Here is a 27900-nt window from a genome sequence, read left to right as displayed (position 1 = left end):
TGCAAAGGGTTTGGATGACAAAATGTATTTGAGAGCTGAAGGGCATATATAGGTAGGTAAAGAAGAATGGAGACTTGAAAGGCATATAAAGCTAGGGAAGAATGGTCCGCCACCACTGCTAGCTAGCTATTTGGTGGAGATGAAAGGGAGGAACAAGAATTTTATAATTGAGTTGCCTTTTGAGCGCAATAGAATCTCAGGCAAAAGTTCGTATTAAGACTGGGATTTGTTTATAAGTCATCAAGTGGACCAACGTGAAAAGAAATAAACAGATTGGGAAGTTTGGTACGTATTAGACTAGGACTCGGAGAAGATCATATAATAAACATATGTCAAGGTTGATTAATTCAGTGGGAGTAACGTGAAATGTTTGATTACGAAGAGTTATTCGGGTGGGTCTATATATGGTGGGCCTACTTGCATGGTATGTTCGGATTGATTCTAGCGCGGAAATTACGCGCTAGCGGCGAATGGGGACGAGTCCATATACATGTAAAAAGTGGAAATCCCTCGGATTCTCTATCTCGTATTCCTTTGACGATGCGTAAGATACCAATACGATTCTAAAACCAGATCATGCATGAATTGGGTTTTTATTCTTTTCAAACTTCTTCGCCCAAAAAGTATTTTTCTTTCATTAATTTTCAGACATTTAGGGTAGGTTTGGAGGATGAGATGAGAATTTTGTATTTTGTTTTGAAGTTTAAAATATTAAGTTTTAGTATTATTATTGTTTTGAGATTTGAAAAAGGTGTATTGGGATTTGAAAAAATTGAATTATTTATTATATTTTGTATAGAGATTTGAAAAAGATATAATGATGAGATGAGAATTTTATGTTTTGTTTTTGACCCCAAACCTGCCCTAGTTTTCATGACATCATGCTAGTCGTGTTTTTGAACATATTCGTTTGTAATTCGTTCCATATAGAGATATAGCGCTAGCTAGCCGCTGAGATCTCCTTTTCCTGTAAAGTAAACAACGGTGTTGATTGAATGTTAGCGAAGCCTCCCATCTAGATCACCTGTGTGTGCGTACTTTTAAATTTTCAGTCAATGTCTACCCCTTGAAAGTAAAATGGGCATGCAACTTTCCCATGCAAGTTCCATCTTTTTTTTTTTTTTTTAAAGAGCCTACGTACCCATCAATAGAATCGTGAAAAACATCAGTTAATTAGTCACCGTTTGGTGAGCTCTTTCTTTCTAAACAAGTGCTTCAATATTCAAGATGGGTGGCTCTACAGCCGACACCACTGGCCGGAGCTCCCGCTAATTCATTTTACATGTTTTTATTTTGGTTTTTTTTACATGTTTTTTTTTTTTACACTTTTAAATATATTTTTTTAAAAATTCTCAACATCATTTAAAAACACGGTGTGTTTAAATGTTGAAGTGAGTTGAATTGAATTGAGTTGAGATGATAAAATATTGTTAAAATATTATTTTTTAATATTATTATTATTTTGAGATTTGAAAAAGTTGTAATAATTAGTTGAGATAAATTGAGATGAGTTTAGGATCCAAACTCACCTTAATCATCAAGTTAAAAAAAAATAAAAACCAATAGTAGCCCTTAGCGGGAAGAGTAACATTTTCCATCCAAGATTGGTAAATATGCTTTCCACCTTCTACCTAATACACATTTCACAATTTTTTTACTCCAATGTCCAATAGTGACTCTTGCACCTTCAATTATTTAAAACTTTCTAATGGAGTTTCATACAAATTTGAACAATAAGATAAATAAAAATACTTATACGTTACATATTATTTACGTGACATAATTTTATTTAAAATATAAATTTTAAAATGTTAATCCTATAAATAAAATCTTATTATTTAATTGATTAGGATGATGTGCTCTATATACTGGTCTGAGAATAAAATAACTCATATAAAAAATAAGTGTATGACTTAATGTTAATCATCAGATCTTAACAAATAGTGTACATTATGAATCTATTTAATTATATAAAAGCCAAGTTTTTAATTAATGACTTGGCATTCAGCCCGCACTATTCGACTTAACTGCAAAGCCGAGTTTCATTTCTACACCTTACAAAGCAGTACACCATTAAATGCAAAGTCAAGCGGTACTGGTTATGTGTGTTGATTATGTGTGTTGTCCTTCACGCGACCGCTAATTAATCCTATTATCTCATTTGGACACACTTTCTTTTCAAAGTGTTAAGCGCTGCATGCAAATCTCGAATGGCAACCGAATAAAAGTTAAAAATGTCAAGCGGTGCAAAAGGAATTGAAGAACCAAACGTCAAGCGGTGCCACGAAAAATCACTTAAATTCTCATACATGTAATGGTGTTGACAATATTAAAAATGCCAATATTATTTTACAGATTATTTCTATCTTAATTTTACACTTGCATTCTCTTCAATAGATACACTAATTATTCATATTTTAATCCTATTATCTCATTTGGACACACTTTCTTTACAAAGTGTCAAGCGGTGCATGCAATTCTCGAATGGCAACCTAATAATAGTTAACCGAATGACAATCGAATGGCAAGCGGTGCAATAGTTAACTTAAAACGCGAAGAGGCAACTGAATAAACCGGCAAGCAGTTTTCTGCATTAAAAAAGAAACTGAAGACGCGTATGCAGTTTTCTTTCTTTCACTTTCTTCTTCGCTCTCTCTATCTCTCAAATAAAGTGAGGCCAGGCCACTGTACTTTCTGCATTCAACTGTTTTCCGGGTTTGGAGGTGCTGAAGTTCAAAGGAAAATAAATTAAACAGGTGAATCTAACTGTCTTTTGTGTGTTTATGATATATATAGTCTATCTATGCATTACACATGTTTGTTTATAGTCCTAAGAAATGAAGTAATTGATACCATAAATGAATCATAAAACTTAAAGATTCATAAATTATTGCAGATATATGATGTGTAGACTCGAATAAATTTTTCTATTTTAGGTTCATTTGTTCTTTCTTTAGATTGCTTTCCACACATTCACAGGTCCCACACAAAATATATCAGTAGAGTATCTACAAGAATAGATGATGTTTTGGTCGTTTGAAAAAAAGTCTCAAATGCATGACATGCCTCATAATCAACAGAATATATAACATGCCAAGTAAGAAATTACTAGAATATAAAATAACCATGCAAGCTTCTGGGAAACTAAAATATAGATGATGTGTGGCTATTAAGAGTATCTGATAAACAAGTATAGATGATATTTTCGTTGTTTGAAAAAAAGTCTCAAATGCATGACATGCCTCATAATCAACAGAACATATAACAAGCCAGTAAGAATCTAAAATATAAAATGACCATGCAAGCTTATGGGAAACTAAAATATAGATGATGTGTGGCTATTAAGAGTATCTGGGAAACAAGTATAGATGATGTTTTCGTTGTTTGAAATAGAGTCAAGTAGCCGTTACCAAACCCAGTTACCTAAACATTCGGAAAACTCAAAAATACGATAATAACCAAAATTACAATTTGAAGGGCAAAAAGAAACATTGAAATATTCGAAGCAAAACCACACCAAAGTGATAAGAGAGAAAAATAAAAGCAAAAAAACGAAGGCTGCTGAATATTATATTTTAAGAACGATAGTTGATGCAAAAGCAAAACCAAAAGTGGTCACTGAGAAACCCAGATCTTTTGGTAGAAAACGTTTTGATGATCTAAATACTTGAAGCCTATTAGAAACCAAACCAGAAATAAACAAAGTCACGAACCACCAGAGCCAAGAAAACCCAAAAAAATCCACAAACCCACAAACACATAAAAGAGAAGATGAAGTGTTTCAGTATGCATATGCATGAAACCAACGCAGATCCAAAGAAAAACCCCTAACCATCATCTACAAACAAAATTACCCTAGCATTCGAAGTCAACAAATTCTCCGAACCAAGCCTCAGCTAAGACCAACCCACTAATTTTTTTCACCTTAAGCTTTGGAATAGTTTATGAAGCCTTTGGTCAGAGTCCTAGCCATCAGTATCGTCTTCCCAAGGAGCTTGATCGCAGGATCTATAGTTTTCCCACCTTAAGCTTCGGAAGAGGGAGTGTTTCTGTAGGCACTGTCTTCTGTCGATCTATGGTGGCTGTGAGGTTTTCTGTTATGCGAGGCAGCGAGGGGAAGGGTGAGAAGAGGGAGAGGGGTTGTAAGGTGGTGTTGGCGCGAGGAAGAGAAGGAAGGGGCATGAGGGAGAGAAGGGAATGAAGAAAAGAGAGAAGGAGTCTGAAGTGTGCGGTGAGAGAGAGAGAGAGAGAGAGAGAGAGAGAGAGAGAGAGAGAGGGGGGGAAGTTGATGAAGTGATTTGGAGAAGTTGGGGATCGAAGAGAACCTTAGGCAATAAAGGTATGGGCTTAAGTTGTCCGGAAGGGAATAAAGAAGAAGTGGATTGTTGCAAGTGGAAGAGACATGGCTAATGAAGTAATATATTAAATGATAATGAAGTTATTATACGTAATAGGCAATTTTCTTAATTACTGTATATGTTAAAATGTAATTAATAATAATGGCTAATGATCTTTATCTGATGTATTTATGTTCACTTCTAATCTTTAATTAATTTGTTCTTTATCTCAGATCATTTGTTTTATGGTGATTGTTCTGATGCATTTATTCGTGATTTAATTAATTTGCTTATATGAAGTTAAACGATTGATCTTTATCTGATGCATTTATGTTCAGTTATGATCTTTAGTTACTTTGTTGTTTATCTCAGATCATTTGTTTCATGGTAACCATTCTCATGCATTTATTCTTGATATAATTAATTTGTTTATGTTAAGTTAAACTATTGATCTTTATTTGATGCATTTATATTCATTTTTTACTTTGTGACCATTTCCATTCTTCAGAAAAATTAAAAATGGAAAATGCTAAACTAGCATGTAGTAGAAGACGAACGATTATTAATGATAAAATGAGTAGAGCAAGAATGCATCGTGATGATAAATAAAGTAGTGATAGTATAAATGATGGCATAATTGTGCGACGTAGAAAACGAATGATAATCGATGATATAAGAAATGGAGCAATTATGTGTGTTGATGGTGAACGAAGCAAAGATAATACAATTGCCGAACCACCAAGTAAATGACTCAATTACATACTTGATGTGTAATAACACATTTTTTTATGATAGGATTAATAGCAATGATGCTTTTTGGTTTTCTTTTTTACGTTCTACGAAAATATACAAAGCCTTGGAATTTTGGTCCTCAATCTTATGAATGTGATTATTGTGGTGCAATATTATGGTATGAAGAGAGAACTCAAAAATCAAGGATGCCTACTCAACCGAGATTTTCGCTTTGTTGTATGGAGGATCAGGTTGTGCTACCTTTACTTCAGAAGTCACATTCTCTCTTAGAAGAATTGTTAAGTCATACGGGTGGGCAGCATTGTAAAAGATTTAAGATACAAATACGAAGTTATAATGTTGTTCTTGCTATGATTTCAATGGGTGGAAATGTAGACAAGAATATCAATGATGGAGGCGGTCCATACATCTTTCGAATTAATGATTAGAATCTGTTGAGGAATAATCTCACATTGACTGTGGACAAGGTCTTGTGTATGTTTATAAGCAATGAGCAATCCTCTCTTATACAACCGGTTTTATGAGATGAGTTAGGCCCATGAATTTCATCATGGTATCAGAGCCTGCCACAGGACGAATGTGGGCCTACACTACTTACCCCGTGACAAGGACCAGAAAAAATACTGGCCTGCACGTGAGGGAGGGTGTTGAGGAATAATCCCACATTGACTGTGGACAAGGTCTTGGGCATGTTTATAAGCAATGAGCAATCCTCTCTTATACAATCGGTTTTATGAGATGAGTTAGACCCATGAATTTCATCAGAATCATCATAAAATTGGAACCCTACATCCAATAGATGGTTGTAATTCTCAATTTGCACAGTTATACAGTTATACTTCTATGACACTGAGAATGAGGTACAAAATCGAATGAGTGTACTGAATCACAACAACTTCAATAAAAATATTAAGTCATCAATTTTTACTGCATTGGTCCAAATGCTTAATGAAATAAATAAATTGGTAAAAGTTTTTCGTATGGTAAGAGACCGCTTCTCAAAGGATGATATTCATTAAATGAGACAATGTCTTATCAGTTCAAGAAAAACAGATGGAAGAGAACATAATTTGCCTAATTGTTATGAGATTGCTGCAACAATTATTGGTGATATTGGTATTGAGGATGCTCATAGAGATATTTTGTTCGAATATAAAGAATGTGGATTGAAAATGATTAATGAGCTGCATCCATTATATATGGCACTACAATATCCTCTTCTTTTTCCATACGGGAGAGATGGATTTAGGCTTGGTATTTTACGTAGAACTGATCATAGAAGTATATCAAGAAAGAAAGAATTCATTACTATGAGGGAATATTATGCATACATATTGCAAGAATATGAACGAGGATGACACACATTAATATATGGCAATCGTTTGTTCCAACAATTTATTATTGACGCTTACACATGTATTGAAGAGACCCGACTAATGTGAGTGAGAAAAAACCTACGTAAATTAAGGGTTGAGTTATATAGTGGATTGAGAGATGCAGTTTTGAGAGGAGATACAACCCCTGCATCTACTGGAAAGAGAATTGTATTACTTTCAAGTTTCACAGGAAGCTCAAGATATATGGTTGAAAATTATCAAGATGCAATGACCATTTGTAGGTGTGCAGGTTATCTCAATTTATTTATAACATTCACATGCAATGCAAAATGGATAGAAATAGAAAGTTTTATATCTAAGAACTCGGGACAAAAAACAAAGGATCAACCAGATATAGTCATAATGGTTTTTAAAATTAAACTCGATCAACTTCTATATGACGTAAAACATGGCCAACACTTTGGGAGGGTGCTTGTTGTAATACTTCCTTTAGTCATATGTTATATTCATTAATATCCTAAACTAGACAAATATATGTAGATCTAATTAAATTTATATTGTATTTTTTCAGTTATCTACACTATTAAGTACCGAAAAAGATGAATACCTCATGCACATCTACATTTTTTTTTACATTATAATGACAAGCATCCAACTTCGACAGAAATATATAGAATAATATTTACAGAGATCCCAGATGTTAACAGAGATAAAATAGCTTATGATGCGGTAAAGCAGTCTATGGTTCATGGTCTATGTGGATTTATAAATCCAAAAGCAAGTTCTATAATTAATAACAAGTGCAGTAAAAGTTTTTCGAAGAAATTTTGCAGGGAGACGTCAATTGGTAAAGATGGATTTGTAGTATATAGGAGAAGAGATGATCCTGATATGTATATTAAAAAGAATGGTCTTATGTTGAACAATAAATTTATTGATCCTTACAACGTGGACTTGTTGGTGAAATATCAAGCACATTAAATCATACTGTACCCATATTACAAATCGGCATGTTATGCCTTTGGTTTACTTGGTAATGATAAGGAGTGGCATGAAACTCTAAATCATGCTTTGCAATAGGCATATGGGAAGCAACTACGTGAATTGTTTGTCATAGTATTAATTTTTTGTAAGGTTACAGATCCTTATAAATTATGGATTGCTAATTAGGAGTTGTTATCTGAAGACATTCTTCACCACCAAAGATGATTTTTTAATTGTAAAAGCTTACATTTTACCGAGATCAGATAAAAATTTATGAACTTTGTGAAATTGAGTAATTGTTAGTAAGAAGTGGAAGATCATTAAGAGAGTTTGAAAATATGTCGTATCCAGATGTATTACTACTTGGGAAAAGTAATAACAGATTGCTACAAAAAGAGTTGGACTATAATAGGGTTGGGTTAAAGGAGGAACGTAACAATTTATTTGTTAATCTTAATGTTGAACATAAGAGAATATATGACTCTGTCATTGAATCTGTAAATGGTGGAAATGGTGGTTTCTTTTTTGTATATGGACATGGTAGTATAGGAAAAACTTATCTTTGGAAAACATTGATATTTTGATTACATTCAAAAGAGAAAATAGTACTTGCAATTGCTTCATCCGGAATTGCGACTCTATTATTGCCTGGTGGTTGAATTGCTCATTTAAGATTTCAAATATCAATTAATGTGTCAAATAACTCAACTTGCTCATTTAATTAGGACTCTCAGCTTGGAGAATTAATGGTAAGAACCATTTTCATAATTTGGGATGAGGCTCTTATGGCTCACCAGAATTGTTTTGAAACTGTGGATCGTTCGTTGAGAGATATTTTACGATTTACTGATGTAAATAGTGTAGAAAAACCATTTAGGGGGAAGACAGTTGTTCTCGGCGGTGATTTCCGACAAATATTACTAGTTGTATCCAAAGGTCAAAGAGAGTAAATATTTGAGGCAACTATTAATAAATTTTCATTGTGGAGGAATTGTGTAGTTTTTACAATGACAAAAAATATGAGACTCGACCAAAATATGAAGGATATTACTACGAGAGATTTTATAAATTGGATCTTAAGAATGGGTGACGGTGACTTAAATTGTGTTGAAAGTTAAAGAATGATTGAGATACCACCTGATTTAATTGTTCCGTCAAATAATCATCTTATTGTCGATATCGTAAATGCTATCTATCCAGATTTGAGAGATAAATGTAATAATTCAAGATACTTAAGAGAAATAACAATTCTAGCACCTACAAATGATGTTGTGCAGAATATCAAGGACTACATGATAGATTAGCTCATTGATTTGGATGAAAAAAATATTTTCCAGTGCCGATTCGATATGTAAAGTCGGGGACCATATTACAGAACAACAAACGATGTTTCCAGTAGAATTCTTAAATTCTTTGAAATTTTTTAGTATTCCAAATCATAAATTGAGATTGAAGTAGAAGTAACAATAATGCTACTTCGAAATTTAAATTAGAGTGATGGTCTTTGCAATGACACTCGACTTATAGTTACTCAGTTATCCAAATTCTGAAGTCTACAATGGTTTGGTCATGATCAACTAGTCTAGAGTAAAGAGAAGATAATGATCAAAATTTATTATCACAAAAAAAGCCTACAATGGTCGCTTCTGTATAAAAAATATTGTATATAATGAAATCTTCAGCAATCTGTCGAAAGGTATTTAATTCTCATCTATTTTTCAATTCTATTTATTTCTTATGTTACCTCTATACATTTTATACTTGCAATATATAATAATTTGCATTCTTCTAGCATGTTTTAATTTATAAATTCTATAAGTACGAATGACTGAGATGAATATGGATTGCATGCCTTTGAATAAATTATCAACCGAAAAGGAATAATGGAATATTGAAGTTAAAAGATTACGTATGTGGGATGCAACAAATATAGCAAATCAACATGAGCTTTTTAGCCTTAACATGATAGTAACAGATATCAATGTAAGTTGTCCGGATATATCTCTTCATTTTTGTTTTAAAGGGGACTCTAATTCATACAAGTACAAAGAAAAATTTGGTTCAATGATTTTGACCATTCTTGAATGAAGGGTTTACATATACAATAAATAATTTTGTTGTTGAAGAATGTAAAGGGACGTATCGTCCGGTGGCTACAAACTATAAGATTCTCTTCACATCGACAACTTTGGTCACTAAATTTAATGAGATAAGTCAATCAGTACCTAAGTTCTAGTTTGATTTTACAAATTATGAAATTATAGTGAAACGTTGTTATGACCCAACATACTTGACTGGTAAGTATTCTATTTTCTACGTAATAAATTCTTATCATCTCATATATTAAATTTAAGTTTAAATATTATTTTTGACATAACGAAATATTATCATCTCATTACCAAATGTAATTGGAATATTAGAATATATTGGAGCCATAGAGTAGAGAAATGCAAAGAGCCATCCTGTCATGCTATGGACAATTCAATTACTATTAGAAGAGTAAGTACAATATATTTAATGTTAAATTATAGATAAATTAATTTATTGTTTAATAGTATTACTTATAAAAATGACTAATTCACGCATGTTAAATTTTAGCAATAATATATATAGGCAACTTTATGGGAGTCTGTCGCAATGCAAATTAATGATGATAAGGATAATCTAGGACCATTTGTGGTGGCAATTACCTCGACAATAGTCAAGGCATTTAGAAGTAACATTTACGTTATTAATATGGAAAATCTTCATAAAAAATTAATATTAATGTTGCATTTGTACTTGAAATAATGTTTTCTTCCTCAGGCAAGTTTAATCTATCAACAAAGTTGTACAAAAACCTTAAGATTCCTGATGTATCAATAATTCAGAAAAGGTAATAATATTTATTATTTTTTATTCTCTAAATATTTAAACATCATATTATATATATCTATTAACTTATTTTTATTGAATTAGGTTGCAGGATGTCTTCCAAAGGGAAGTCAGAACCATGAAACCAGAGCAAGCGGTAATATCTAATACAAAACTTCAATTCTACAATAGGAAAACAATTGCTGAAATTAAAGAACTCGAATGGACTACAGAAACAAAGGTATTGATTTTGTGTTTTGAATTTAATATAATATAACATTCTTTAAGATTATACACTTTCTATAATAACTAATGACAATTTAATATTGTAGGAATTATTAGTGACGTGTTTATGCAAAATTGTAAAGATAGACAATAAATTTGGATAATATTACAGTTCATGCCTTATATGCAAAACAAAAGTTAAATTCATTGAAGGAACTTGTTGGTGTGAACGATGTAAGGCAGAACCAAAACTTATTGTACTAAGGTAATTTTACAAAACAAATTCCATGTATATTTTCATTTGCATAGACACACGTGAACATCTATATTTTAATTAAATGTGTAGTTTATTTAATAAGTGTTTTGGTATTTAGGTATTGGATAAATATAGAGGTGATTGATGATTCAGGATCAGCGTCATTGATGCTATTTGACAAAAAGGCTAAGAAAATCTTACATAAAACTACAAAAGAACTTAAAGAAAAACAAGACCAGGTAACAAAATAGTATATATTTTTAAACTGAATATTGGTATATAAAGTATAATAAGTACATTAAATATTAGATATACCATTATTATAACATATATTTGTATCTGTGTAGGACCAGAATGATGATGGTTTCCCAAATGATTTATAGCAAATTTTTGGCAAAGAATACATTTTTCTACTATGACTTGATGAGTACAACTTAAATTATGGATGAGAATACTAAACAACTCAGCGAATATTTGATCTCAAATTTGTAGAATCAAATTCAATTAAAAAGGTAATAATAAATTACATGATTTGGTATTTAATTATATTTTCTATCAGATTTTATATTTATAATGGTTTTAGTTCTCATTGTTCAATCAATTCGTTGGAGGTGTTGATCAGTACACTGCTATATTATACTTTACAAGTAATATAATGATTAAAATGTTTTAAACATAAACATTTTTTAACGATATTAATCTTATTTCAAGAAACTACTGTAGACATAGATCTTGACATCAACTCAAATAAAAAGGATGATGATCATAAATCTTAGGTTTCATCATCCAAGAGGAGAAAAATCTAGAAAAAAATATTAATTGAACAATCGTGTCTTATATTAATTCTATCTATTTTACGTTGTTTTAAGAAAAAATATATTTATCATCTCAATTTCCATCATCCTCTGATTATGTGACATTAAATGATAAGTTTACAAATAAAATATAATAAATAGTTTTCAATCATCTATGCCACATCATATGATGATGCGAATTGATATGATGAGTAGCATTACTCTTGTTTTAAATTGAACAAACATATATATATATATATATATATATTACATTTTTAATATTGTAAATTGACCAAGAAATATTTATTAGTAAAGTGAACTCTTTTATATATGCATGTTCCATTTTATATATATATTTGATATACATTTTATTAATAGTTGTGGTAGTGATTATGTATATTATTGAACTATTTAGAGTTATAAAATTCAGCATAAATAACTGTATGTGCATTGTGCGGGTTATAGGTTTGTTTTGAATTATTTAAGGGCTTCATGGGTCAATATTAATTGTTTGAAGTTCAAAATATAAAACGACTATTAATTAGAGGGATCAAAATACACATTTTCTACAAAATTTGTTCTCAAGCAAAAGCAAAAGCAAAAGCTAGGGCCACCATTTGAGTAAAAGGTCCAAGTCAGGCCCAACTCAAGTAAAGCAAATTAATGGTCCGACAGGTTGAGTTGGCCAAGCTAGACGATTTCACTTTTAGGCCTAGTTTGAGCCCAAGACGTAAATATATATAGTTGCGTGGTTTTGGGTCCAATCACATTCTTTTGTATATTTTTCTCCTTGCTATAGCCCAATTGAGTGGTTTGGATTCAGGGATGAGTTGAGATGAGTTGAGATGGTTGTGAATAATGAAATAAAAGTTGAATTATTTATTATATTTTGTGTGGGAATTTGGGAAAGTTGTTTTGAGATTTGAAAAAATTGAATTGTTTATTATATTTTGTGTGAGAATTTGAGAAAGTTATAATGATGAGTTGAGGTAGGTTTTGAATGCAAACGTCTCCTAATCAAATATTCTATGCTTCTGCTTGTGGTACGTTGCAAGCCTGTAACTCTTCTTCAGATCAAGCACCTTTGTCTCTTGGTCAGGAGTTTGTGTAGAATAATTAAGAACAAAAAGAAGCAGAATTTGGCAATATAGTGATATTTTCGTAAATGTATTTGTCCCACAAATTGATGATGAGCAAAGAGAATTTAGTGCATTTATTTGTGCATCAATGACTCTTATTTATAGGCCATCATGCACCGATTGGCAAATGGCACAACTATGGGTAAACTAATGGTAACCCAAATGTCACAATTTTAAGAAGTGACACAACCTTTTGACTAGATCAAAAGGTTGTGTCTCTTGACACTTCACTAGTCATACACAACATTTTGACTAAATCAAAAGATTGTGTCTATTAACACTTCCTTAAACATCACTCCTCATGAAAACCATCACCATATTAGAGGATGTCATTTCAAATGGTACACCGTTTGGTGATCACACCTCTTAAAATAACAGTTTGGTTGTGAAAACAACTGCCACAACATGAAGTAATAACTTCCCTTTGTAGATGAGACTTCACATATCCTTCATTAATTAAGTGGCAAAATGTACAAGGCCCAAGTGAATCTCATGCCTTAATTCTGAAGTCATGAAGAATATCTGAATTATCATCCAGTATACAATATGGTCCACCACTCTTAAATGAAATTGTCGACGCAATTGTTGTGACCAAAATGGGAAGCCTCACAGCGTTTTTGGAAGGACTTAGGTGGTTTCATGATTCATGCATGCATGCGGTTTGGTAGTCCCATCCCTCATCTGTGAGTACGTACTACCTACTTGTTTTCAATTTCAACATTTTTGTTAAAACGGAATGGAATATAAATGAAACATCTATAATCGTATTAATTTCCAACTTTCAAAACTCAAACTTAAGAATCTAGATATAAACACCAGCGCCTACAATTTCATGAAAGAGCGGTGCTACTCTGTAGCTCAGAGTGCGATGTTTCATCTTACCTTTAGTTTATAAAAAAAATTTATTTTTATTATTTTAAAACATTTTTTTTAAAAAAATTATTAATACATTAATAGTCACTTCTTTAACTATTAAGTAAAAAATAAATTAAAATACATCAAGTGTCAAAATGAAGGGATAAATGGAGTGGATAAAATAATATTTTTCTTCAAAAATCACCGCCATTACTGTACTCGGTAAAGTTTGTTTTATATGTACAGTAGAAAGTAAATTATTTGTACAGTGTTTAAATTATGCAAGTCTTCTGTATTCTTTAAAAAAAAAAAGAGAGACAAAATCTAGAATAATTATAAAAAAAAAATTATTTTTTAATAATGTTGATTCTACTTTTTTAAAAAATGAATATAGAATTTATACAGAAGTGTATTTATTATTACTCAAAGTAAATTGTAAAATGTAAACCCTATTCGCCACGAGCTAGCCACGAGCTACTTGTTCCCCGATTCATGGCTATGCATGCTTGTCAGGAATCTTGGCAGCATGCTCAAACATCTTGCCGTCTGGTCTGCCCGACCAAAGAGATTGTTCTTTTTTAGTTGGACAATGCATGTATTATATTATATATGTGTGTGACTCATCGTGAACAGTTATCGGTTGGTATTTCTTTGTTGTCTAACTTAGGGATGATTGAATAACGAGATGAGATGAGATGAAAATTTTATAATTAGTAGTAAGATAATTTATGAATAATAGTGAAATAGTTTGAGTTAAATATTTATTCGATTTTGAGAAATTAGAGAAAAAATTGAATAAAAAATACTATAAAGTTAAAATATTATTGTAATATTATTTTTGTTTTAAATTTTGAAAATAATTAATTATTTTTTATATAAAAATTTAGAAAAATTGTAATAATTAGATGTTTGAAAAATTCGTAATGATTAATTTAAAAATATTTATATTTAAATAATATCTAAGAAAAAAATGTGATGAAATATGATAAGATAATATGAGATAAACAATTTCCAAATTAACATCCCCTTACAGTCTCAGTACTGTCTTTTCTGTTCTTCAACATCCATGGAATCTCAAATAGTTATACATGATCGCTGGCATACAACAAAAATTACCGATTCTCATTTATTTTTAATTTAATTGTTAAGAAAGTATTTTTAAATAAATTTATGAACTTTTTTTAACTATTTAAGAAATTTAAAAAAATACAAAATAAAAAAATACATTTTATATATAGTTCTCGATAAAAATAATCGAGATCACTTTCGATAGCCCTAACAAGGCTCTTTCTTGTAATCTACACAAGTTAGATTTTGTCTCAATATATATAAGGAATCATTTCTTGTATCTCTCTGCATGCATAGAAAACACAGGAGCAAGCGTCCTATATCATGTATTGATCGATACTCGAGTTTTTTATTTGTCGTTTTCCGTCAATTAAAACTAGGCTTCATTGTTACCTCCGATCGTATAATAAATCGTCAACGATAAGACATTTTTTTGTCTGTGGAGGCTAGAAATGAGAAGTGCGCCCGCCACTTCTTGTTAACGTTCTTTATTTAATTTCCAGATTAATCACGCCTTTTAGAAGTAGAGAAGAGGCACATAGAGGTGTAGAGCAGAAGCCATGGCGCTCTTTCAAAAGCCGTTTATAGCTTCTGATCGCTAGAAAATCTTCTCCATTTTTTTCGTTCTCGTTTGGTATAGTCTCGGCTTCACGTGGACTTGTGCTTATTCCTCGACGACCGTGATTCAAGATTCTGAACGGTGGTTCTTGATCAGTACTTTTTCATTTTGTGTTTTCGTTTTGGCGGCGTGATCATGGATATTGATACGGAGAGCTGTGGTAGTAGAGCCGTGGATTTTTCGCCGACTCACAGTCGGAACCAGAGGCGCCTGAAAGCCATTGCGTACGATCAAGTTCTTCATCTACTCAAGGACTCGAACTTCGCAGAGGCCAATCTTCCTGGTTTTGAAGACGAGCTCTGGATGCATTTTCATCGGCTCCCCCCAAGGTACCCGCAAAATCCTGGCGTTACGTTAATTTTTATTGTTATTTGCTCGCGTTTAATAATCATTCTTGTTTGTCACAAAGGTATATACGACGTAATTGTGGCTTTCAACTTTGGCTTAATGGCCCTTTATGGAGCCGATGCTGAAGTTTGTGGAGGGCTCATCATCAATGCTAAAGTTTAAGGAACCATTTTCTAATTGCAGGTATGCCTTGGATGTGAATGTCGAGAGAGCACAAGATGTTCTTATGCACAAAAGATTACTGAATATGGCACGCGATCCTGCTACCAGACATGCAATCGATGTCCGTGTCGTGCAGGTAACTTGTAAGAGAGACCATATACCTTGTATCATTTGCAGCGTGCGTAAGGATTCCTGGCTTTATGCATTTTTCTTTGAATTTCCCTTTTCCTGTAACATGTATCATCATTTCCATCTATTACAAAAAGGTTAGGTTAATTTGGATATTAACGTGATTTGATATGATTTGTGAATAGTAGTGAAAAGTAATGAAAAGATAATGAATAATAATAAAAAAGTAATGAATAATAGTGAAATAATATGAAATGAACTATGAATATTAGTGAAAAGTAATAAAAAGATAATAAATAATACTAAAAGAGTATGATGTGAACTACTTCGCTAACCAAACATAGCCTAAGCATATTTCTGGAATTAGAAATGCTAAATGTCCTGAAAATATGTTCGGAAGATGTATTCCGAAACTTTTTTTTTTATTTAGTGATTAAGAAAGTATTTTTTAATGATGTTGTGAATTTTTTATTTTTTTTATAAATGTTTATGATTATTAAAAAAAATATATGAAAAAAATAAAAATATAAAATGCACATTTCGGGACATCAATTCGGAAGAAATCTTCAATAGATGTAGTGTCTAGTGGTAATTGACGTATTTACTGTTCAAATACTGGAGCTGATTTTGTCACAATTCCGGCTACTCGAGCTTCCCCCGGGGGGATTTTTAAACTCATCTTGATTGACCAAATTCTTATCGAAAACATGCAGGCTCATTTTGCTACTAGTGGAAATTGCAGTTATTCATTTTATTCAAACTCTCAAAGAAAAGTGGATCCTCAGTATACTGATTCTTGCAGGGAAAATGAGTATGGCAAAAAATGTCCTTCTATTTCTTGAATTAGGAGTATTAATTCTTGACAACTCGTGTATTCTCTCTTTTTCATTGCTCATTCCTCAACTGCTTTTGGCTCGCCCATGATGTTCGGCTAACTCTAAAAGTCAACTACTTTCATGTTTAAGATAGGCATAACTATGTGAATAGAGCAACATTACACTTCTCGAAAAAATGTCCTGAATGGTTGTCCCAAAAAGCACATTTTATTTTTTTTTTATATATTTTTTTAATCATCATAAATATTTAAAAAAAAATAAAATAAAAAAATTTACAACATCACTAAAAAATACTTCCTTAATCACTAAGTAAAAAAAAAAAAAAAAATTCATTCGAGACACTTTTTGGGTCCCGAATTTGGGACCCAAAGCATTTCATGCGAATATAATCCTCTTATTTACTTTCTTTCTTCTTCTTTTTTTTCATTGGCATCGGGTGTTTAGGAATAGCATTCCAACTAATCCTAGGGGTGCACAAGTCTTCGACAAAGATTTTCCCACAAGTGCACCTTAGGTAATTCAAGAAAAAAATCCCCTAGTCCGATGCCTTCTAGAGATTGTTTGCAGTACCCAAAGAGATTTGAACCCTAGACTGGAATCCTCTTATTTAGTTTCTTGAAATATCTCCTATGATAAAACCTAAAAATATCCTATCAAACTTTTTTTTTATAAGTAAGAATGTATTAATATCAATAGCCATAACCTAGTACTACCTGCTCTTTTTAAATCTTGATTTTGTTTCAAGCGAGTGACCCGCCTTAATGGTAGTGAGTAGTGCTGGAATTGGTTGTCAAATCCTCCTCATATAATCCCAACACATTGTTGTATCTCATGAACCTTTTGCAAAACTCAATATGATGATGATCCAACTATATTATTTATTGAAGGAAGAGATAACAAGGGGACATCTTCCCCCGACACAATTCCCAACTATACACCAGGCCCTAAACATTCATCCTCGCAAGGCACCAACGGCAAACTCATATCCCCCCCCCCCCAATCTCTTGTATTCAAATCATGTACCTCCTCAACAGCTCCATTTGCTCTCCGTCATGAGTGGTGAGATTATGGTCACCATTGGAGGTTCTAGATTGGTGGCAAGTCTCAGCAGTACATAAAGTTCCTTCACCTCCGGTAACCCTTTCTGTGCAACTTCGACGGACCCTACATTTCCCTCAGACCACAACATTACACCATTTTCCTTCAACTCCGGCATGGGTGCCATAGTTTCTTCGGGAAGAACATTGACCAAGGGTGTAATACTGACTATCGGCATTTCCTGTGTTATCTGTGGTAGAGGGCATTCCATTACGGATGCCTCTATGCCAAGACTTGATGTTGAACCCATTTCGAATGACTCGATTTTCCTTTTGACCCACCACACTCTCCTAGAACTAGTTATAGGGATTAGGCCAAAACTGATTTTTTCGTTTTCCTTGATCTTATTTTAAAGGATTCGGGCCTATTTTGGGCTCGTTTCTTACAAGCCATGTTGCCTTCAGTTGAAAGCAAGTCTATTTTCTTAGACAAAAAAGCGATTGTTACCTTCAACTTGACAAGCTAGGTTTTCATCTCTTTAATGTACTATGCATCTCTTTTTCAACCATACTACCATACTCCTTTCTTTCAGAGGAGTCGTACTCCTTGTGCTGGTTCTGAGCTTGCATGATTTGCTGACCACTTTCATAATTCCCTCTCTTTCCCCTACTATCAAACTCAGTCGCCAAAGCATGACCTGTATCTAGAGCTGCCGCATATGATCGACTCGCCGCCGTGGTTGTGCTTAGGTCTTTTTGTTTTAACTCCAAGTTGATGTTCTCATGACCTGTATCTCACCACAGTGGCTCTGCGTAATTCGACAACAAACTTCTCCCAACCCAGACCTTCGCACCCTTCTGGAATACTGCATCACTCCTCCAGCCTCCTCCACCATATTTGGTAACAATTAGATACCTATCATGCACGTTGGAGCATCATTGAGCCACAAAGGCTATATTTCCTTAAAATGTTTTGTGGATTCTTAATTTCTCTCTACCTACAAGACTCTCTCGCTCTGAACTAGGGGTGTAAATCGGTATGGTCCATCATTTCCCTTGGACCGGACCGAACATCCATAGGGACTGGTAGTTATCGGTCCGGTGCAGCCCAATTATTTTTTATTCTTTTTTTCCAATAAATTAATAAACAAAATATTTAAATTACTAAATTAAAATTAGTTGAATTATTAATGTGAATTATGTAACTAACTCATTAAAAAATATTTTATATGGTCAATGATAATAAATTAGTTGAGAATTATATCATTAACCTATATAATTACTATATAAAAATAATATATTAAATTATTAAAAATATTTTTAAAATAAATTATTAACTTATTTTCCTATTCGGTCAGTCCGGTTTCCCCACCCCGGGACTGGACTGAAAATCAAGATTTTGTAATTCCATGGACTGAGACTAACAGGTCTCAGCTTCGGTCCGGTCAATTTTTTCGGTCCAGACCAACCACCTTACAACCCTACTCTGAGCCGATCAGTGTTAGGGATGCGCCACCTTGCACGTAATACATCCGTATCAGTGTCACAATCAAGTTGAGCCACGACTTCATCAGAATATTTAGGCCTAGTTTGATTTCACAAACTTTTGAAAATATCTTATCTTATCTCAATATCCAAACACCATTCAAACATAAATATTTTGTCATTTCAAATTTTTAATTTTTTCATCTAATAAATTACCTAGTCATTACAACTTTTTCAAACTACCAAACAAAACACAAAAGACAATTCAACTTTTTAAATCCCAAAATAAAAATTATATTAAAAAATTATATTCTAACCATCTTTTAATTTTTATAATTTTTTTATTCAACTTTTTCTCTTATTTTTCAAAATCTCATAAAAATCTTAACTCAAATCATTTCACTACTATTCATAAATTATTTCACTACTATTCATGAATTTCTCAGCTCATCGTATCTCATCTCATCTGTATAACTAAACGAGGCCTTATTCTCTCCTAGTCTGTAAAAATTATGCTTAATCTCATACCGATTTGTGACTTTGCTTTGAACAGTGATATATCCTTGGACCATATATATGTTTCCTTTTGATTATATTAATATAAATATATTCTACAATTTTGCTCCAATCTGTATTCAGTTTCATGTTGCTTTCTTGTGGGTTATGAGAGTTTCCAAATATTTTTATGAGAAAGAAATAAAAATATATTTGATTTCTGGAAGCGTTATAGGTGCTCAGTCAATAAATATTGCAATGCTGTCCAATATGTTGTAGGGCAAGGCATGAAATTACAATTTCAACAAACGACAAGCCCAAACTTTTCAGCCAGGTAGCTGCTCTCTCTCTGCCGCTCTCATAGTAGCATGTTGATTTCACATGGCCCAAACCATTCTTGGAATCATCTCCAGGATTGTTATAATTCTTTATTTCTTGCATCCTTTGGTTAGATGTGTTTTCATAATTTGAGGTGGATGAATACTCTTGACATTTACAAGGCATCTGACTCGACTTAAATTTTCAGGCAAGAGAGAATTATATTTGATGCTGCTAATGAACATTATTTTTTAAGGGCCCGAGTCCTACAACCATTAATAATAATGAAACATTTAGATCCATATCCCTTGCTGGACCTGATCTGAATCACTTTGCTGGTGACTCCTAGAACTGTGAAGGAACTTGGCTCTCATCTCCCCATCCATGAGAGGACACCTGTATGCCCATTCATCATGAGTGCTCTGGCAACATTAAGGTTAATGACCAAGGAATAAAAGAGCTAGTCGCTACTTGAAAAGAAAGAGAAGCAATGGGTTTCACCAATGTCACTGCAGTTGACTGTCTGCGTTTCTTTTATCTTGTGATTACTCTGTTCTCTCAACCATCCCCGTCTATCTTCCAAGCTCTGTTTGATTTATTGAATTTGCTTAGTTCCTTAAAACTCCCTATCAAAATTCAGAACACTATAGAGTCATCTTTGTGCTTCATCTATCGTGTTCTTGTTTCATGATCCTTCATTTTCTCTTTAGTCTCCAGTCAACAATCCTGGGGATTAGATACCACTAGCCACTCCTAGTATTGTTGGACTTCTGTCTGTATATGGCATCAGTCCTGATTCTATTCGCAGCAATTGAACTTTTAAAGTCAACTTATACATATTATAGGGATCTCACTTTAATCTGTTATTCATAAGTAACAGATATGTCTACTTCTCTGTTCGTTTTATACATATCTTTGTCACCACCAAAGCAAGTTCTTTGTAACTCACATGCCTATAGATGGATTGCATTAGATTAGGCTCAAGATGTGACGGTGGATAAAATAGTTTATTTGAAATATAAGTATGGAACTTCCAAAAGTTACTTACGAGTAAGATATTCTATCTGTGACTATATTATCTGTATTAAGCAAACATGTTTTTAGTTGTTATTTGAACTTTTAATGCTGCATTCAGTTGACTTCTTTATTGTCTGAGATTGGGCTGAACCTTCAAGAAGCACATGTCTTTTCCACTGTGGATGGATACTCTTTGGCCTATTTTCTTGTTGATGGTTGGGCACTCGAGGTATCTATATATTTTTTTCTCAATTTTTTCATTATAGTATATGATTCATCAATTGATTAGCAGTCCTTGGGAAGAATATTTATTTTATCATTCGATCAATATAAATATTCATTGCTTTATATAGTTGATTAAATGTATATTTCATTTACTGTCATTTTTCAGTCTTGTTGGATTGTGATTATCATGGCATCAATCCTAATATTCATTGCTTTATACAGCTAAATTTCAAGGGTTGTCATTTGTTAAATCATAGAATAAACTATATTTGCGTTGTGTATTTCTTTGTCTCTTCTGTAAGTTTTTGTGAATGGATCAACTGATGTGCATATTCTATAATTTATAGGAGACTGAGCTGCTTAGAAATACGCTTGTCAAGAAAATACCAAGAATTCAGGTATCGCCTCTTCCGACCACTTTTTGGTCTTGGGAAATATAAGAGTTTTATGCGTGGAAGGACCGCTACCCTTGTTCTCAGGTTCAAGCAGGACAAGCAGAGCTAAACCAAGCTGCGATGGATGGCATGGCAGAGGATGCAAGTGGTAGAGCTGTGGATTTTGCACCGAGTCACAGTCGGAAGAAGAGGCTGGAAGTCATTGCATATGATCAAGTTCTTCATCAACTCAAGGACTCGAACTTGGCAGAGGCCAATCTTCCTGGTTTTGAAGATGAGCTCTGGATGCATTTTCGTCGGCTCCCCAAAAGGTACACCCAAAATCCCAGCATTACGTTAATTTTTATTTATTTATTTATTTATTCTTGTTACTTGCTCGCGTTTAATAATCTTACTTGTTTGTCACAAATGTATATATGACGTAATAGTGGCTTTCAACTTTGGCTTAATGGCCCTTTATGGAGCCGATGCTGAAGTTTGTGGAGGGCTCATCATCATCAATGCTAAAGTTTATGGAACCATTTTCTAATTGCAGTTATGCCTTGAATGTGAATGTCAAGAGAGCACAAGATGTTCTTATGCACAAAAGATTACTGCATATGGCACGCGATCCTGCTACCAGACATGCAATTGAAGTCCGTGTCGTGCAGGTAACTTATAAGAGAGACCGTATTATATCCTTGTATCATTTGAAGAGTAAGGATTCCTGGCTTTATGCATTTTTCTTTGAATTTCCCTTTTCCTGTTACATATATCATCATTTCCATCTATCACAAAAATGAAATTTAAATGCTAGCTTAAACTCATTTTGATTGACCAAATTCTTGTAAAAAACATGCAGGCTCATTTTCCTGCTAGTGGAAACTGCAGTTATTCATTTTATTCAAACTCTCAAAGAAAAGTGGATCCTCAGCGTTCTGATTATTGCAGGGAAAACGGGTGTGGTAAAATTGTCCTTGTATTTCTTTTAAGTAGGATTATTAACTCTTGACAACTAATGTATTCTTTCTCTTACTTTTTCAGTGCTCATCCCCCTACTGCTTTTGGGTCGTCACCTGATACGAATGATAATCCTCTTTGTTGCCGGTAAATAATTCCGATAGGTTTAATCCTGATTGTGAGATTAGTCTCTACTTTTCCTTAGCATGATACTTGATGGCCAGTTGTTGAAATTCGATCGACGTGCTTACTTTATTCCTCCTTGTATGTTACCGTCAAAATCCTGTAAATTTCAATGGTATGATTGGGAATTTTCCCAGCTCTTCCTTCTCATTTACTTTTTTCCAGAAGAGACTTCAAGTCTATTGCATCAAATTAGAAATTATTTTGTTTCTTGAAATGTCCCCTATGATAAAACCTAAAAAGATCCTACCAAACTTAATGCCATCCGTGTCAGTGTCACAATGAAGTTGAACCGGGGCTTCATCAGAATAGTTATTTCTCTCGTGGTCTGGGAAAATTACGCATAATCTCATACTGTTTTGTGACTTTGCTTTGAACAGTGATATATCCTTGGACCATATGTTTCGTTTTAATTATATTTATATAAATATATTCTACAATTTTTCTCCAATCTATATTCAGTTTCATGTTGCTTTCTTGTGGATTATGAGAGTTTCCAAATATTTTTTGAGAAATAAAATATATTTGATTGCTGGAAGCTTTATAGGTGCTTAGTCAATAAATATTGTAATGCTTTCCAATATGTTGCAGGGCAATGCATGAAATTACAATTTCAACAAACGACAAGCCCAAACTTTTGAGTCAGGTAGCTGATCCCCTCTCTCTCTCTCTCTCATGGTGAGCATGTGGATTTCACATGTCCCAAATTAACCATTCTTGGAATCATCTCCAGGATTGTTATAATTCTTTATTTTTTGCATCCTTTGTTTAGATGTGTTCCGATAGTATGTGGTGGATGAATACTCTTGACATTTGCAAGGCATCTGACTAGACTTAAATTCTCAAGCAAGGAGATAAAAATATGGAAAGAGAATTATATTTGATGCTGCTAATGAACATTATTTTAACGGCCCGAGCCGTACAACCATTCATAATAATGAAACATTAGATCCATATCCCTTGTTGGACCTGATCTGAATCACTTGCCGGTGACTCCAAGAACTGTGAGGGAACTTGGCCCTCATCTCCCCATCCATGAGAGGACACCTGTTTGCCCATTCATCATGGGTGCTCTGAGCCACTGGCAACATTAAGGTTAATGACCATGGAATAAAAGAGCTAGTCTCTACTTGAAAAGAAAGAGAAGCAATGGGTTTCATCAATGTCACTGCAGTTGACTCTCTGCGTTTGTTTCATCTTGTGCTTACTCTGTTCTCTCAACCATCCCCCTCTTTACAAGGCCTGATTGGTTTATTGACATTGCATAGTTATTTGTTCTGGCTCTCTATCAAATTTCAGAGCACTATAGAGGCATCTCTCTGCTTCATCCATCATGTTCTTGTTTCATGATCCTTCATTTTCTCTTTAATCTTCCGTCAACAATCCTGTTGATTAGTTACCACTAGCCACTCGTAGTATTGTTGGACTTATGTTCGTATGTGGCATTAGTCCTGATTTTATTCGCAACAATTGAACTTTTAAAGTCAACTTATACATACTATAGGGATCTCACTTTAATCTGTTACCCATAAGTACCAGATATGTCTAGTTCTCTGTTCCCTTACCCTTGTTTTGTACATATCTTTGTCACCACCAAAGCAAGTTCTTTGTAATTCACATGCCTAAAGATAGATTGCAAAAGATCAGGCTCAAGATGTGATGGTGGGTAAAATAGTTGATTTGATACTATGTATGGAACTTCCAAATTTCACTTACTAGCTAGTAAGATGTTCTATCTGTGACTATATTATCTTGTATCAAGCAAATGTGTATTTTAGTTGCTATTTGAACTTTTAATGCTGCATTCAGTTGACTTCTTTACTGTTTGAGATTGGGCTGAACATTCAAGAAGCACATCTTTTTTCCACCGTGGATGGATACTCTTTGGTCTTTTTCCTTGTTCATGGTTGGGCACTCGAGGTATCTATATATTTTTTCTCAGCTTTTTCATTATAGTATATGATTTATCAATTGATACAAGTCCTTGTGTAGAGTATTTATTTTCATATTCTATAATTTATAGGAGACCGAGCAGCTTAGAAATACACTTGTCAAGAAAATACCAATAATTGAGGGATCACCTCTTCCGACCATTGTGATGCGCCTTGTTCTCAGGTTCAAGCAGGGCTAAACCAAGCTGCTTTGGATGGCATTTCTCATAGCAAATAAAATAATTTTCTGTCTTCACAATTGCTGCATCATGGACTCTTCTCTGCCTCGAATATACTCTTCTAAAATTGCAGCAAGCTGTTTCGATGTCAATGGCTAATATGTGTTTTTGTTTCGAATATATCGTTTGTGGCTTTGAACAATACATTAGACGGAGTAGAAGCGTGTTGAAGTTCTGGTTCCTCTTTATCCTTCCGTTGAGATCATTTTCCTGTAATGTAAACAACGGTGTTAATTATTGAATGTTAGCGAAGCCTCCCATCTAGATCACTTGTGTGTACTCTCAAATCTTCAATCAATGTCTACCCATTGAAAGAAATATAGACGTGTGACTTTCCCAAGTTGCCTACCCATTCTCAGAATCGTGAAAAGCATATATATGCTTGCTAATTAGTTTAGTCACCGTTTGGTGAGCTTTTTTTTTTTTTTTTTTTGAGTAACAGGTGTTAACCTTTATTAAGATAGGACTTACAAAATTGATTTAAAAAACAAATCAATTACAATCGTTAATATCTTTTCAGTACACTTTCGTGACTGACATGATCTAGTCTAGACAATAAATCTCTAAAGACTTAAATTTTTAGAGAAAATACAACCTCTGTCCACGACAAAGATTACAAAGTCCCATACCCCGACTAAGCAGGGTAGGGTATACCAAACCCCAACAACCCCGTCAACGCGGAGGGGGACGAGCTCTTTCTTTCTAAACATATGCTAATATGCATTTCACATTTTTTGTACTCCAATGTCCAATATTTGACTCTTGCACCTTCAATTATTTAAAAAATAAAAATAAAAAGTCGTGTAACTTAATGTTTATCATTAGATCTTAACAAATAGTGCACGTTATAAATTTTTAATAGTTTAAGGGTCAATATTAATTATTTGAAGTGCAAAATATAAAATGACTATTTATTAGATATTTTATAGTCACTTTTGTGTATTTCTTGTACACTCTACTAATATAAATGGTTGTATTATTTTTTTTAATATAAAATAACTATTTTAACTAATCAAATCTATAGAATACATAAAAAAAATATGTAAAAATGAATATACATAGCATAACTTTTTATTTGAAGCTTTTTATTATAAGGTTCAAAACAAAGTTTTAAATTTCGTACCGTATCGGCCGGTACGGCCGAAATTTTTCGTTTCGGCCGTCCGGCCGGTACAGGTATTATATATATCCCGTACCAGCTAAAATACCGGCCGGTACCGGCCATATCGGACTAAATTTCGGCCTGTACCGGCCTATATTTCGGCAGGTACCGGCCGATATTTTGGCTTGTATTTTTTTTTTTTCGTTTTTTCAAACTACAAACTTATTTTTTAACCCCTAATTCAAATTAGACTATTTATAATTTTTATATATATGTATTTATATATAGACTATTATTTTGAAATATAATTTTTATATATATTTATATATATAATTTATTTATATATCGATTATCCCGAAACGTTATCCCGAAATGCTATCCTAAAACAGTACCGATATCGAAATATTTCGTTCTAATGCGTTGACCAGTACGATGTCCAGTACGATATTCAAAACATTAGATCAAAAGACCACATTTTCTTCCAAATTTGTTCTCAAGCAAAAATAAAAGGGCTGCAATTTGAGTAAAAGGTCCAATTCAGGCTCAAGTAAAGCAAATTAATGATTCGAGAGGTTGAGTTTGCTAAGCTAGATGATTTCACTTTCAGGGCCAGTTTGAGCCCAAGACGTAAATATATAGTTGCCGTATTATTCTGTATATTTTCTATGCTTCTGCTCGTGGTACGCTGCAACTCTTCTTCAGTTCAAGCACCTTTGTCTCTTGGTCGGGAGTTTGGTTGTGAAGAATACCGCCATAACGTGGGCGTGAAGTAATTACTAATAACTTCCCTTTGCAGCCTGGTGGAGTCCAGAAGAATATATATATCTGAATCCTCGGCCATTATATATTATGGTCCACCACTCTTAAATGAAATTGTCCATGCATGCAATTACTGTGACCAAAATGGGAAGCCTCAAAGCGTTTTTGGAAGGACTTTAGGTGGTATCATCATCATGCATGCATGCGCGCGTTTTGGTAGTCTCATCCCCGGTCTGTGAGTACGTACGTACTTGTTTTCAGTTTCAAAATTTTGTTGAAAGGGAATTCAAGTGAAGCATATATCATCGTATTAATTTCCAACTTTCTAAAGTTAAACTTAAGAATCCACATATAAACACCAGTTAAGAGTTTTTGGAGTCAAAGATCGTTTGGATCAATTGACAACACCTTAATTTATCACTAAGAGAACGATTGATTGAATCCTCTCACCCCATGTATCAAAAAAAAAAACTAGAGTTTGTAGAAATCACCGCCTTTACTATTCTCTTGGCAAAGTTTGTTTTATATATGAAAAAATATATATATATATATATATATAATAACTCTTTATATATATCATAGAAAAAAATTATTTATATAATTTTAGAGTATGCAACTTTTCTTGACTCTCTTTTTTTTTTAAAAAAAGACAAGTCTCGTTTGTTTTTATAGTTCATCTCAACTCATATAATCTCATCTCATTTAATCATTATAATTTTCTCAAATTTTTACGTAAAATATAATAATAAATAATTCAATTTTTCAAATCTTAAAACAAAAATAATATTAAAAAAAATATATTCTAATAATATTTTATTCAACTTTCATCTCAACTCAAAAAACAAACGAGACCTGATTTGGATAGTGAGTTGAGAAAAGATGATTTGAGTTAAAATATTTTATAAGATTTTGGGAAATGATAAAAAAAATTCAATTAAAATATTATAAAATTAAAATATTGCTAAAATATAATTTTTTTTTCTTATAAAAAAATATTATTTTTATTTTGAAATTTGAAAAAGTTGATTATTTTTTTGGAAATTTTAAAAAATTATGATAATTATGTAATAATTAGATAAA

General features: G+C 32.9%; 1 protein-coding gene across 1 annotated transcript; it reads left to right on the top strand.

Moving 5' to 3' along the window:
- Positions 1-15153: 15153 nt before the first annotated feature.
- Positions 15154-25213, top strand: LOC109018096 (serine/threonine-protein kinase STY46-like). The gene is made up of 13 exons (XM_035682665.1): positions 15154-15549; positions 15752-15866; positions 16573-16670; positions 19992-20046; positions 21166-21276; positions 21620-21670; positions 21752-21978; positions 22203-22317; positions 22509-22606; positions 22691-22753; positions 23381-23435; positions 24599-24709; positions 24813-25213. The coding sequence occupies exons 1-13, from the start codon at positions 15356-15358 to the stop codon at positions 24918-24920; spliced, it is 1401 nt and encodes a 466-aa protein (XP_035538558.1). The 5' UTR covers positions 15154-15355; the 3' UTR covers positions 24921-25213.
- The last annotated feature ends 2687 nt before the right edge of the window (positions 25214-27900 follow it).

This window comes from Juglans regia, chromosome 11 (assembly GCF_001411555.2).
Source record: "Juglans regia cultivar Chandler chromosome 11, Walnut 2.0, whole genome shotgun sequence".
In the NCBI taxonomy this organism is placed as follows: domain Eukaryota; kingdom Viridiplantae; phylum Streptophyta; class Magnoliopsida; order Fagales; family Juglandaceae; genus Juglans; species Juglans regia.
Note: the sequence above shows the minus strand (reverse complement) of the source record. Positions and strands in the feature narration are given on the sequence as shown.